The 14,126-nt window shown below is 42.8% G+C and overlaps 2 protein-coding genes across 9 annotated transcripts in view; both read right to left on the bottom strand.

Annotated features, from left to right (window-relative positions):
* ncoa6 (nuclear receptor coactivator 6) overlaps positions 1 to 2,886 on the bottom strand; it is a 12,298-nt gene extending 9,412 nt beyond the window's left edge. For 2 of the 5 annotated variants that reach the window (XM_035644517.2, XM_035644521.2), the window contains exons 1-6: positions 2,735 to 2,886; positions 1,574 to 1,911; positions 947 to 1,102; positions 682 to 804; positions 257 to 379; positions 1 to 145 (exon numbers count right to left, since the gene is read on the bottom strand). The exon at positions 1 to 145 is cut by the window's left edge and continues 692 nt beyond it. In XM_035644517.2, coding sequence (XP_035500410.2) covers positions 1 to 145; positions 257 to 379; positions 682 to 804; positions 947 to 1,102; positions 1,574 to 1,871 — 845 coding nt within the window. In that variant the 5' untranslated portion in view covers positions 1,872 to 1,911; positions 2,735 to 2,886. The remainder of the gene's footprint in view (positions 146 to 256; positions 380 to 681; positions 805 to 946; positions 1,103 to 1,573; positions 1,912 to 2,734) is intronic. The other 3 variants (XM_035644518.2, XM_035644519.2, XM_035644520.2) reach the window with 3 other exon arrangements.
* A 363-nt stretch (positions 2,887 to 3,249) lies between these two features.
* On the bottom strand, positions 3,250 to 13,642 carry LOC118317139 (glutathione hydrolase 7). 4 transcript variants are annotated; one of them, XM_035645603.2, is made up of 17 exons: positions 13,532 to 13,642; positions 12,399 to 12,592; positions 11,966 to 12,225; positions 11,128 to 11,351; positions 10,803 to 10,954; positions 10,183 to 10,300; positions 9,987 to 10,054; positions 9,431 to 9,504; positions 9,060 to 9,253; positions 8,234 to 8,321; positions 7,153 to 7,280; positions 6,966 to 7,054; positions 6,709 to 6,861; positions 6,473 to 6,587; positions 6,221 to 6,358; positions 5,664 to 5,763; positions 3,250 to 4,894 (listed from the first exon to the last, which is right to left on the bottom strand). In XM_035645603.2, the coding sequence occupies exons 2-17, from the start codon at positions 12,401 to 12,403 to the stop codon at positions 4,722 to 4,724; spliced, it is 2,079 nt and encodes a 692-aa protein (XP_035501496.1). In that variant the 5' UTR covers positions 12,404 to 12,592; positions 13,532 to 13,642; the 3' UTR covers positions 3,250 to 4,721. The 4 variants fall into 4 exon arrangements, with proteins under 4 accessions (XP_035501496.1, XP_035501495.1, XP_035501497.1 ...); XM_035645602.2 differs by having other exon boundaries at positions 13,412 to 13,547; XM_035645604.2 differs by lacking the exon at positions 13,532 to 13,642 and adding an exon at positions 13,020 to 13,170.
* Between the last annotated feature and the right edge of the window lie 484 nt (positions 13,643 to 14,126).

Here is a 14,126-nt window from a genome sequence, read left to right as displayed (position 1 = left end):
AGTGGTCTCCCACCCTGCAGAGCCTGCATGTGATGGGCAGCCTGAGGAGGCATAGGGCCTGAGCCATGGGGACCAGCTTGTTGGTGCTGAAGCTGCTGTTGCTGCTGCTGAACTGGCATACCTGGCATTATTGGGTCCATCACATCTGTGAGTGAGGAAGATGCAGTTTTTCCATTACTGTACTGTCCAAGCCATAACATATTTAAAGTTAAATATCATGTGTATCATTTGATGCCCAACAAAGAAAGACCTGAACCTGTCTGTGAAGATGGTCTCTGAAGGCGAGGGTGCATCTGGCCACTGCTGCCTGGTACCATAGCCTGACCTGCCATGCCAGGTCCAGGAGGCACCATTTGCGGATTAGCCATCCTAACTCCTCCTTGTAGAATATGAACATATTATATTGCAAAGTGCAAATAGGAAAATAGCTAATATGTATCAAGTGACTGAACACCAAATAGCCAATGGCTAATGTTTTCTTCTTTACAATTCTTTAAGGCATGTATTTATGGATGTTATACAGAAAAATCAACATCTGCTTAATTCATTAATGTCCCATTATCCAAACAAACAAATTATCAATCACTTCTATTATCCAAAATCAAGCACAGTTTCAATGTAGTAGATATAAAGTGTGTTGTTTAAATGATTAAATGTTTAATCAATTGAATAAACAAATACCTGGACCAGGCTGACCTGGAAAGGCAACTTCCATTCTTATCTGGCCAGGTGCTCCAATTGGTCCATTCACTCTCACTTCTTGTCCTCTATTTGGTCCCACAGCCACATTGATGGCCCCTTCCCCTAAAAATCAAAACAGGTCACATCAATATCTCACATTTAACACGGGAAGTCAAGTCCTTCATTTTGAGGTGCCACAGATGAAAAAACGACAACAATTTTTTTTCCAGTGCAGTCTGATTTAAGGTGTCAAGAAGTCTGTTACCTTCTATCTGCACGGAGAGAATCCCCAGGTCTCTGAGCTGCTGCTGGTTGTTCTGGGCCAACAGTCTGAGTCGCTCAGCAGCATCCCGAGGAATGTTGAAGGTAACCCGCACACTGTTCCATGGCTCCACATGCTGTGGCTTTAGCCTGTCAGAGCCTTAGAGAGGGACAACAACTTGATGCACTTACAGTGTATATAAGATGAAAAAATTAAAATGTCAATACAAGTTAGAGAAGTTCAGATTAATATGTATTTATGCAGTACTTGTAAAACCTGTTTTGTGACAAAGAATCAAAGTGGATTTTGACACTGATCAAAAGAATTGAATCATTTTCTGAACCAAATTTGCTACAAACAGAAAATACAAAATAACTGATGGATGTATTCACCCTATTCCCAATGAGGTGGCCGCATGATTACTCTACATAGATGACATATCAGTATCATCTTTAAGTTGATAACTGTCAGAAACCCATTCACATCCAACGTGATTCAATGCTGTAAACTAACACACGGAAAGACTCAAAAATATTGAAAAAGGTCATATTCATGTTTTCAAAAAACTCCTTGACCCTTTGTTATAACATCAATAAGAGTTAAAAATAAATAAACAAAATAGAAACTAACCCATATCGAGCACATTCGGGATCCCATTGAGGATAGTATCAAGTTTCTGAGTGAAGTCCTCGTCCTCCATATTCCCTTGAAAGGCGACGAAAACTGTGAAATCCTCTCCGTCGCCGCGGTTTTCTTCCAGGCCACCGTGATTGTTGACATCCTCCTCTTGTGTTCCAGTGCTTCCATGGCAACTGTCAGCATCCTCTCCTGCATCATCCCCAACGCCAGAGTCCCCGTCGGAGTCAGTGTCCGGCTCCAGGTCCTCTGTCCTCGGGGACAGCTCAGGCGGAATGTGTCGGTGTGCCATCCTCCCCTCTTACTAGGAGTGGCGTTTGAACCGTGCTATGCTGGAATTCCACACGACGAGAGAGACACGAGATCATTACTCCGCAAATACTGTCACGGTCAAGAAACGAGACGTCACAGTTGTTGTTCGAAAAAAAATAAAATAAATAATACACGGAGTCCATCAAATGCTGGAGAAAAGATGCAGCCGCAAGTTTTCAGCCACACGCAGTTTGCTGCGAGCTTCGGATGAGATTGCAACAATTACAAATCTTGCCTCCTGTAAAATCCACGTTAGATACACGAGATGATATTGAAGCTAACGCGAACAACACACACCTGCACGTTAAGCGGCATCACTGTGGCCGGTGATGCTAAACGTATAATAGCAAGACACGTTAAATACTGTAGGTGGTGGAGATATGTAAACGTGGCCGTTTGCATTAAATGTCAGATACACTTTTGAGGGAATACACAACCCTAACCGGTGGGCAGCTGGGTTCACATCGGCGCGGCGGTGGCCCGGGCCTTAGCACGAACGTATGCTAACATTCAACGCTTCAAATTCGGCAGGCGAACATCACCACGACCGCGTCCCGTGTCATTGTGCACTTCCACACCTTCGCGAGCATCGCTCACAACTCAAATCCACACGCTTTGAGCAGACGCTGCATTATGAAAGAGGGAGAAAATATTAATATCGAGGCGGTTCCTGTTGGCTCCTGCGAAAGCGCCGAGTAGCAGACGCTAGCTACGTTAGCTGGGTAGCACTGCACGTAACACATCTCGAATGCACCGAGCCACAGCGTATTGCCTTGCCCACTCGTTCGCTCGGACACGCTGGATATCGAAGTCAATAACGCACGAGAAAAGCAAAACCCTTACCACATATATTTGTCTGGAAATGAGATCGACCACTCGACATCTGCTAGCCAGATTAGCTAACAAAACATGAATCACAAGCAGGTCAGAAGCGAAACGACGTCAACTGACAAAGCGAATAAAAATACTGCTTCCGGTGGTGCCTTCCAAAATAAAATAACAATTGTTCTTCTCCTTTTTGTTGTTGTTTTCTTCTAACGTGCCTATGGTTGAACAACAGCCTTGTTGATGCTTCCTTTTAAAGGAAGACATTTTGTTCTTATCAATACGTATTTCTCTGTTGAAGACTTTGTTTTCTGAAATCGATTCTACGTTCACGGATTTCTTTGGTCCTTGTAGCCATGGATGCAACTAAAATACAGTATAATTGTTGCAATATAAATAGGCCACGTAAAAGTGGTAAAATACATGAGCTCTTTAAAAGTCGTCATCCACAAAAAAACTCACCTAATCATTGTGCAGTTAGTCAGATGAACCATGTGCACATGTATGGAGGAACACAGTGGTATTATACAGTGTAAGGATGTGGGAAAACATTTTATTTCTTAGGTTTGGACGGTGCTGATTTTTATTAAAATCAGATAGAAATACACATGAAATTAAAACATCAGGTGTTGTGCAAATGTTTGCCTTAAGGCGTGGTACTCTACAATAAACAGACATCAACAGTCATATGACACTGGTACCGAACAACAGAGACAAAATGTTGAGCAAATGTTTGATTAGTCCGCATTGTCCATTCTGGAATTAAGTCAAACAACTTTTAGAATGCAATGCTTGACAGAGTGGTTGGCTCTTACTTCAAATATGATACCTAAAATAATTACACCAGTACACAAAAATGTTTTAAAAAGTAAACTTGACAGCCTTTTCTAGAGTCTGCTGATGGAATGCTTTGTGTTACACCGGTAGAAATAATCTTTACAGCCCAATAAATGTTCATATTAAAAATAAAAGGCAGATTACATTCAATCCATTTTAAGAACAAGTATCCCTGCTCTAAAGCTCAATGCCACAATCTTTAAATGAGGAAAAATATACAACAATTGCAATTTTTAAAATTATATAATTAAATACAGTTTTCTCTATGATGAGCGACATTTAACACCTGTTTAACTGAAGCGAAAGTGTTCTTTAAAGATGGTCCGATGAGCCATTTGCTTATTCGCAACAGTAAAAACTCCAGCAGCTGTACCAAACAACATCTAATCACAGTTGCACGCCAGATAAAAAGCAGGAGAGTAAATGGTTGAGCCTCGCCGTGCAGTTGGAAATCGCCTAGTTGAGGTGTGACACTGCAGGGTGCTTGATCAGTAGTTAAAATAGAGGACCATGCAAGTGCTGTGAATGGAGGCTTCCTGGTGTGGCATCATTACTTTTTCCCACTTCTGCTCAATATTATAGAGAATCCATTTGTTCACCATTAATTTACATCCGCAGTGCTGATTAGAAATGCAGAATGCAAACTGTTAAAATAGCTTTAAAAGCCTTCACACTTTTCTATCTTCTTTTTCTTTAAACCACTAAGTAAATCCACCCTACACCTCTTTTAAGTTATTGCTTTCAATAAGTGGAAATGGAATTCATCAAAGATTCATTTATGAACATGCCTTCTATGTCTACACCCTGCACTGCATAACGTAGGCTGCAAACTTCGGTGTGATATTAAGGGGATTGACACATATTCTACACTATCAACACTGGGACTGCACGTTAGTTGAGACTGTGAGCGAGGGCAATACCAACTTTGATATGTGGAATTTTGCTCTTTTTAATTTTCTGTGCTGGCAAAACAAATTAAATCAGTGGATCCCTATTAGTTTCCTACAAAGTAATCTCAGAGAAAGATGTATGTCTTTTGTTGAATTTTTTTTCCCCAGCTTTTTGCTGTTAAATTCTGTTCAGTGAACTGGTTGATCAGCAGCCTAATTACTCATTGACTGCCACTGCCGTGCTACTTTTACCCCCTCTTTTTTTATAAGAAAGTACACTAGGGCATGTTGGACATAGTGAGGGCGGAGGCATCAGCGCTGCGGGGGTCCTTCACCCCAATGATGAGGTCATTGGTTCTCCGGGTGCCCTCCACCAATGAGAGAACATCAATCCTCTCAACTATGTGACCTTTGGCCTGCAGCTGCGCCACATCTTCATCTAGAAACTCAGCTGCAGGACAGGTGGAGAAAGTGGGAGGATGGTCTGAGGTTAGTTGAAGGCATGAACAATGATCAATAAATACACATCAAACCGAATAAGACTTCGTTTGAAACAGTTTTTTTTAATGTAATGTGGATCTGGAAGAAGAAAATAACACTGAGTGTGAGTCCACTCAGCCAGTGTGGCAATCACAGTGTGTTCAGATTATATGTCTTTGAGGATTTTCAGTCATGCAGGTCACAGTATATCATGTTTAAAACTAATCAGATTATATTTAGGCCTCAAGTCAGATCCAAAGTTTTAGATCCAGGAACATACTGATCTTTGCTCTGTGCTGGATCAATTTCTATGTAGAAACTGATATTTATCATACCTGGTGCCCGCAAGAAATATGAATGTATTATTGGTTTTGCAGTCTTTAGATACACAATTTATTTTTTATGCTGCTTCCCACAAAAAAATTAGCAGATTAATGTTTTCACTGCACAGGGAGTCATAACATTGTATTGTACCATGGAAATCCTTCTGTAAACTGTAAACTACTAAAGGTAGTTGCTGCCATCTCACGATTCATTTGCTGTGCAAAGTGTATACAAATCTGTTACCTTAGAACAAAATCAATACTGGTCCAACGAAAATTTGGGTTTGGAAATCAGAACTGTAATTCCCCCCACCCCCACCCCAAAAAAAAAACATGCAATCGGCCCAAATAGTTTGAAGGAACTTTGTCATACTAGGACCAAACATCACAACAGATTTATCAGTTGGAAAAACTCACAGTCGACCAGGAGAGTGTTGGGCTGCAGCTGTGGGTGGAGCCTCCCATACGCCAAACTGTCACTCATGTTTTTACGTGAAGACAATACATTCATCAGCACCTGTTAAGAATCAGAAAACAGATTAGATATATAGTAAAAACACAACATGCAAAAATCCATCCGTCAATGGATTTTTTTTGCCATGCCACTGTGGCAGCAGGTTAAGATCGGTAGCCCAGACATCCCTCTTCTCAGCAACATTTTGCAACTCCTCCAGAGGGAGCTCAAGGTGAACTCCATCACTTGTTTCCAGAATCAACGCTCGACTACGTTGTATATAGCTGATACAATCTACAACGCCAGAGGGATTTGGCTCTGTGTTATCTGCCTGACCAGGCCCCTTAGGTCAAGGTCCAGTCACCGGATGCTTTGCCGTTGAGCTCGCCTCCCTGGTCTATCTCCAGGAAGGGCCCTGGTATATAAATACATTAACTTCTATGAATAACATGGGATATATGAGATGATAAACATCTAACCATCAGTCATGGTTGTAATACATCTGCAGTGTGCAAATAACCTGTGTAATGCCACTGAGAGCTTTCTCTCCGTTGGAAGATCCAACGGCCACGTATGTTCCACACAACCCCACGGCTGGCCTCACTGCTGTGGGCATCAGAAAGGACATGGGCCTCTTCCCAGGCTGGAGGTTGTTGTGCTAGAGCAAATGAGACGAAACACCATGAGAACCAAGCAAAGCTATAATTAATCTTGCAATAAGAAATAAATGAATAATCAATCAAAAAAGGTTTAATAAAAAGGGTGTAATTACTGGGTTGGGTGATGAGCTCTGTGTTTTATTAGGCCAGGAGAAGTCCAGGATCTGGCTGTTCAAAAGGATTCCTGAGGGAGTCAGTATCCCGCTTCCAAATGGTTTGTTCAGAGAGCTACAACAGACAAAAACAAAAGTATTTCAAGTTTTCTGACAATATCATTTACTCTTTACTAACACGGCGATCTATTTAAACGGTCTTTTTGCAACATCAGCTCAGCTAAAGCTTGTCATACCTCATGAATGACACAATGTAGTCGTCTGGACCCATGACCATGACCTGGGCTGCTGCTGCTCCCTCCTCCAAGGTAAACGACTGAGTGTAATGGCTGGCGGGGAATGCCTGAGAGTCACTGATCATTTGGCGGAGAATGGAGGCCTGTGATTTGCTTGGAGATGGCAACAAAATAATGCATAGTTCAACGAAAATGCCACAGTGAATTTGAATGGAGTGTATAAAATTATACATTTAAAGATGATGAATAATCTCTACCTTTGCATGTTGGTGACAATCTCGGAGACGGATGTGTCATACATGGGGTCTCCCAGCTCGCTAGCCATGGCCAAAGCTATCTTCACCGACTGATTAAATAGAGACATAAATAACACAGATATCACATCCGGTACTGCACTAGGTATGCCGTTTGTGCTGAACAGTGATGAAGCATATAGTGTACTACCTCTGCAATCCAGTGGTAGGTGCTGTTCCTGGGAACCTGGCTGGTGATGTTGTAGCCTTCCAGGATGTTGAGAGCAGTGATCAGGGCCACGCCTGCGTGTGGGGCTGGGGCCGCCATCACGTGATGCCCTGAAGAAATACCAAAAGAACATAATAAGGAAACATGTATGATTTCTATAATGAAATTGCATATTTAAGTGGCAAAATTGAGTAAGATCAAGTACAGAAAGACAGAAAAATAAATAACAGTGGAAATGAGGTATACCAAGTATAAAGTAAAGGGAAATTGTGAAACTTCAACACACTGTAATGGGCTTTTTGCACCATTTCATAAATGTTTATGTACTCTTCATCACTTTTGGGTAATATCTTCATGGTTGAATGCACTTATTGTAAGTCACTTTGGACAAAAGTGTCTGATAAATGAATGTAATGTAATCTGTGTTTGGTAAAGAGAGTAAACATTTGTACAATACTGAAATAAAAGCAATTACAAAATGTTTATGCTTCAGTATAGAACAGTTTATCTTAATGTTGTTGTACAAAACCAATTTCAACAATTTACTCAAATTATTCAAAAACAGACAACAGATGTGTGCCACGTTGATTATATTTGCATTTGGGAAATCAACCGCCCATTCTTATGTACACCAAATATTCAGGTGTGCAGGTGAACGCACTACACACACAGGACATCTGATACGCATCTCCCACTTGTCTTTGTATCACAGTGCACTGGTCTTTATCACAGATTATAAATCCCTCTCCCCGGAATCTTGTATGAATATGTGTCCTTGTCCTTACCTGACAGGAGAGAATTCAACTGGATGACATTTATCTACAAGGCTTCACCACCTCATTACCTCTATTCTCATATTAGCACAGGACATACCATTTCCAGTCACAGGATATTTTAACATTGGGTGAATCACATTTTTTAAACAGATCTTGGGATAACTGGGCGGTGTGTGTGTGTGTGTGTTAACTGTATATATGTTTATTGTGGTGCACAGGTCTATCTTAAACCTGATAAAATAAATGTTTAAACAAATTCAGAAAATTTAATCTGAGCAAGCATTTACCCTGATAGATGATCTCTGCTGGCTGCTGTAGGACTGTGCTGTAGTTTCCAAAGTCATCCTCTGTGAGCACTCCCCCTTTTGCTTGCACCTATTAAAAATGCATAGAGAGTTTAAATGTATCACGCCACTATGTAACAAGTTCCATTACTTTAGCTAGTAAAGACTAAGAAATGTATTCATAGTCAAATAATAAACCATGAGTTTGTAGTTAGACACTGGTTTAGTAAACTTAAAGTTAGAGAGTTTCTCTCTTCAAACTAATGGACAAGGACCTGGTCCCTTTTTTTAAAAGACTGAAGCTGAAATTGCCCAGTTTTGCCCTGTGATTGAAAACCTACATCCCATACCCACCTCATTTGTAATTATTTGATATTGGAATATCAGTGTTTCAAGTTTCACAAATATTTTAGTTTTGCCATTTAAAAAAAAAATTCAACACCAAACCATTGATGATTGTATCACTGTACCTGCATTTATGTTCTATCGCTAGGTTGTTAAATACCAATAAATATTTCTGATATGACAGAAATTCTACACTTGGTCATATCTTTAGACTCACAAACACGCTGACACAAAGGTTATCAAGCAATAACATCAGGAATAATATAACAATCCTTCAAATTATGACTAATTGTTTTGTAGTATTTCAATCATGAATTTACACCACACTATGTCAATATGACAGTGGGCACCCAGGGCAAGGTGTAAAAAGCACAAGTGAAAGTACAACAGGGTTTATAGAGTAAAAAGGACTCCTTGTGGAGAATATGCAGAATTCATGACTACTTATATAATCAGAGTTGGAGAGGGGGGGGTTCTTCCTTACTGCAGTCACCATCTCCTGCGTCAGGTTACCACTGTAGAACTCGGATATCCCCTTAGCTGCAACAGCATCCAATATGGCTGCCAAATCAAGACGTCTGGTAAGCAATCCAGAGAGGGGCACCTGGTCGTTGGGGAGGAACAACGCCCGAAATGCATCCGAGACGTTTTGCTTCTTGACTTCAGCCAGAGCTTCAGCTAAAATGGAGAGACAGGAGAGGAAGATGAGATCATTCCATGTGACTTCACTCCATGTTGTCGAATAACAACGCTGAGGCCAGGAGATAATGCCGGTTAGTTTTTAATCCCGGAAGCAGTGACATTTTGACAGTGACTTCACCCAGGGTTTTATATAACACAGAACACAATAATTACCTAAGTCGTAGGTAACGTTAAATCCATTTCTGGCCACATCTGCTGCCATGGTAACCACTTCATTCCACGACATCCTGGGGAATCCAAAGGTCATATAACTTTGGCTTGGTTTACAAATGTTTAAAACTCATACATACATTATAAACATCTTTTTTTGGCCAGATGATCACTAATAGCCAAGCATAAGCTATCACAATGTAAGCATAAATTAGATAGTGTGATCTCATTCTGCTCAGCAGCTGAGGCATCAGGACAGGGATAATAACACAGCTTTAGAGTAATTGCAGTCCAACACACTGGTTTAAAAAAAACCAAAAAAAACCCACGTCTTTCCTTTTAACAGTTGGTGACGCTCTCGCTCCTTCATCTCTGAACACTGACACAAGCGCAGGCTTTGTCAGTGGTTATATAAACACCTTCTGCTATTCTTGTCTCAACAGCATTAGACAACTCAAAGGGAAAAAATAGGCTGTGTTGTGTTTTATTTATGAAGAGCATTTAAAACAAAACAGTAGTGGCATAAGGTGAAAGATTGAGCTAATTTAATTTACCCTACCTGCCATAGAGCTGGTGTGCCTGGTGCATCCCACTGAGCATGCCTGGTACACCCACCAGCAGGCCAGGCTGAAATGCAGCAATAAGAACCGTGTGCACATGTTAATCTCGCCGCAGAATAACGACAATTCCACTGTCTTCTGCTCTCTAAGTAAACTCCGACAGGTATAAGAGAGAACTCCAGAAAAATGCCGTACATAATGATCAAGGTTTGACAGCATCATCTCCTCGTGGATGGCAGTTGGCGCCGTCTCCCTGAAGTCGATGACCCTCGTCTCATTCTTACGGATGTCGTGCACCAACATAACTCCCCCACTGTGAAAAAAACAAAACATCCACATAGCATTAAGTTGTCTTCTTATTTGTAATCCAGGCAAGTCCGAGGCTACATCCAGATTACTCCTTTTTATTTTTGCGCATCACTGCTGCTATGTTTATGCCTGCAGCAAACACTTTATCGGAGTTTCTTTGCGCTTAAGACAGAGAAGTTTGGTAACGCAACTCGCCCCATGCAGTCACCTGCATTCGCTTTCTGATTGGTCTTTATCAGTCACAACCGACTACAAGCAATGAATGTACAATGAAAATATTTTAAGTACAAATTCCACTTTCATCGTACTCCTCACTGTTGTCGTTTTTCGTTTGTAGTATTTCTGTAACCAAGCAAACAATTGCAGAGTAGACAATCTGCTTCCCGTTTACACCGTCACGCACATGCTCAGTGTACGTGAATGGTCACGTGATAACGTTTTTATGAAAGATCAGGATTAATACGTATGTACCCTCAGAAGATGAGGAGATGTTTTCTATAACTCACCCTCCTATACCAGAAGTGTGAGGATGGACAATTCCCAAACAGAGGGCAGCAGCGATGGCAGCATCGACACTGGACCCCTGCTTGCCCAGAACATCGAAGCCAAGAGATGTGCACTGGGCCACATCTGTGACCACGGCTCCTTGGTTAAAGACCTTTAATGTAACAGAGGTACAAAGACAAGACGAGAAAGACTGTGAATATGTCTTTGAGCTGACTTAGGCATGTGTGGGAGGAGACATGGGAAAACACCCGCAATCTCATAATCACCAGGGAAGAGCAACCACCATTGCAACATGGTTACAAAAACACACACACTAATCCTTACCAGTGAGTCTCCGAAGTAGATCTGCATGATGAGAGCGACAGTGACTCCCGTGGCGAAGGTGAGACATGCCGTGATGATGACAGTCAGTCCGTCTCGCTGGCACGCACAGTCTTCTGTGAAGGGGTCGCTGCTGGTCTCCTGTAGGGATACGTCATGGCTGACCAGGTCCGAGGCCGAGGAAGGGAGACGCTGGAGGCGAGCCGACTTCAGAAACAGATCCGGGTCTTCAACACGAAGCACAAACCAAAGAGGCTTAGACTTAACAGGAAAGAGCAGCACAGTCATGGTTTTGGTGTATGTTGAATATGATCTGTTCACACCAAACTCCACTCAAAAATCTGTCCATTTAGAGTGACTAGGCAAACAGAAGGGGGAAAAAAACCCTGTATACATGTAATCTACAAATAAGTACCTATGTATTTCAAATTTGAAGTGAAATGATTAGTTGATCAACAGGAAATAAATCTGCAGCTTTCAAATAATAAAACTTTCAGATTTGACAATTTGCAATGGTAAGTGAAATATCGTTGGGTTGTATATGGCTAGTTGAACAGTCGCCTTTGGCTGTAGAGAACTGTGAACGGCGATTTTTTTACCACAATTATTGGACATTTCATACACGAAACTATCAATTGAGAAAATAACAATTCAAATCAACCGATGGTGACAATTATAAGTAATTGTCGTCCTAGTTCAACTTTCTTTTTTAACCTTATTGAAAACGGCTCCTTCAGATTCAAATGACACGCCGTGCTGCGTGGTGATCCCACATCTAGAAACCAAAAGACCCTAATCTTTGTGGGAGGGAATTGTGTTCGAAATTGGAGTCTTGACTGACCCGTATCTTGCTCACTCAGCGCATTGTCATCCTCCCTGCGAGATTTCAGGGCGTTTTCCGCGGACATCCCATCGTCCTCTGGCAGCCTGGGGAAGCTGGTGATGCTCATGTAGTCCACGGGGGAGTAGGCGCTCCCCAAGGTCGTCTCCGGATTTGCATCCTTATCCGCCACACACCCACCTGGGTAGCCTGCCATGATATCATGTGCGGGACTGTGCATGGCTGCTGTCGATCTCGCGGCCACACAAGCAATCTTCAATCTGTCAGGGGAGTTAGGGCAGGATATTCATATTCCCATGTCACATATGTATCCAGCGTGGGGATGATCAGGCGCACACCTGCCTCTGTCATCCAGATGAAAAAGAAAGACAAAAATCCTTGAAATGTGCCTCTAAGTGAATCACTTCCAACTGCTCGACGGGATCTTTAATACCCCATTGTATCACAACTGTCCTCCGGGGACAATGTAGTCGTTTCCTGGCACCTTCACTACATAGAGCACTGCTGCTTCTTCTTCTTCTTCTGGATTATTTCTGATTAGGCCGAAACTCCGGTGTGTTGCTCCTCCGATGATGATGATGATGATGATGATGATGATGCGTTTTTCCCAGTCATGTAAGCCGCGACCTGCAGAGGACAACGAAGCATTGCAAGTCAACGAGTGTCTCCGTCGCGGCGTTTCATTTCATCAGAGACACGCTAGCCGGACCGTCGAGGTCATTAGATCCTCCTCCGTTTACTTGGCAGAACCTTCGTCACACGCTCGCAAACACACGCTCGTTTGACACGGGGGCTGCGTCGGTCTGTGCTGTGCGCGCAGACGCGCGAGCAGCTGTACTGTTGATATGCGTTATTATACTAACAACAACAACAAACAAACAACATTAAGCATCTTATTCACCGAGTGAACCCCCCCCCCCCCCCCCCCCCCCGCAGAGCCGACCCTGACTATCTGCGTAGCGCGTCTCATCTCAAGCTAACACCGCCTCTCCGCCTCCATTCTGGAAGAACGCGCGGCTGCTCGCAGCTCGGAGGAGAAGTGGCTCTCACTTACTGTGCCTGCTGCTGTTGTTGTTTGAACACGTGTGGTCTGATAATATTAATAATAATAATGCGAATGCTGAAAGCCCCCTTGCCGGGCGGTGTCGCGGTGGTTCCAGTCCGGGGGGGGGGGGGGCGGAGGCGCGCTCTGTCACCACGACGACCGGACGTGAGCTCCTCGAATCACGACGCCGCCGCCGCCGCCGCCGCACAGGGAAGTTAGCCTCGCGTTCGCCCGGGCTCGGCACAACCGGTAGGACTCGTCGGGGAGAGAGAGAGAGCTAACATGGATAATAGCCGCACATTTCAAAACAAAACGAAAACAAAACAAACGCCCTTCTCACTGTGACTTGAATACCAACGCCAACAACATTGATTTCTAAGTATAGAGCGCTGTAGACTCACGAAAGACTAAAACACAGCTGCCTGCTGTCGGCCAGTATTGGTTCCAATGTGAGTCTGGCTTCGTGGCAGACGGCGCGGAGGGCGATCAGATTCCCTGAGTCAGTGTGGTGGTCAACTTACCAAGGGGACAAACCCTTCAAGCGTTCATTTGTTTTAATCGTCGAACCGGATCAACCAGTAACACGGTCTGCAGGATAGACCTGCTCCAGTCACAAACCTCCTGTCTCTCCCAGGAGCCACTGCCTGATCGAATCTCTTTGGGGGTCAAAAACAAGTTGACGGTGGGCTCCCACGGACCCCCAGTGTACACGTCAGTGTCAACTCCAAGCGAGGAGATTCATTGTCAACACTTTTGATAACTGGTTAACCACTTTTATTTTTCGTTTCAAAAAAATCCACAATTCGCCAGAACCAACTTCTCAACGTAAATATTTGCACGTTTCCCTGTTCTCTGTGAACATTAACACATTTTTGTATTCATGTCAGACAACAACAAAGCAAACTCAATTGGGTGACTTCAATTTCAGGGAATCATTCATAGGCATCGTTTATTAGGGCCCGAGCGCCGACCAGCAGGAGGCTGGCGAAGGCCCTCTAGTTTTCCTTTTCTTTTTCTGACATTTTATTGACTAAGCAATCAGTTATTAGGGGATTATTATTTGTGTCAATAATTGTTGGTTGCACTACTTAAATGATGGAATAATAATACTTGATG

The sequence above is a fragment of the Scophthalmus maximus genome, chromosome 3 (genome assembly GCF_022379125.1).
Source record: "Scophthalmus maximus strain ysfricsl-2021 chromosome 3, ASM2237912v1, whole genome shotgun sequence".
NCBI lineage: Eukaryota > Metazoa > Chordata > Actinopteri > Pleuronectiformes > Scophthalmidae > Scophthalmus > Scophthalmus maximus.
Note: the sequence above shows the minus strand (reverse complement) of the source record. Positions and strands in the feature narration are given on the sequence as shown.

Excerpts from the sequence above, each read along its gene's own strand:
- LOC118317139 (XM_035645603.2), bottom strand. Across the intron at positions 10,955-11,127 it reads TCTACTTCGGAGACTCACTG|GTCTTTAACCAAGGAGCCGT; the intron begins GTAAGGATTAGT and ends GTTACATTAAAG. Across the intron at positions 9,505-9,986 it reads GCACACCAGCTCTATGGCAG|GATGTCGTGGAATGAAGTGG; the intron begins GTAGGGTAAATT and ends TGGATTCCCCAG.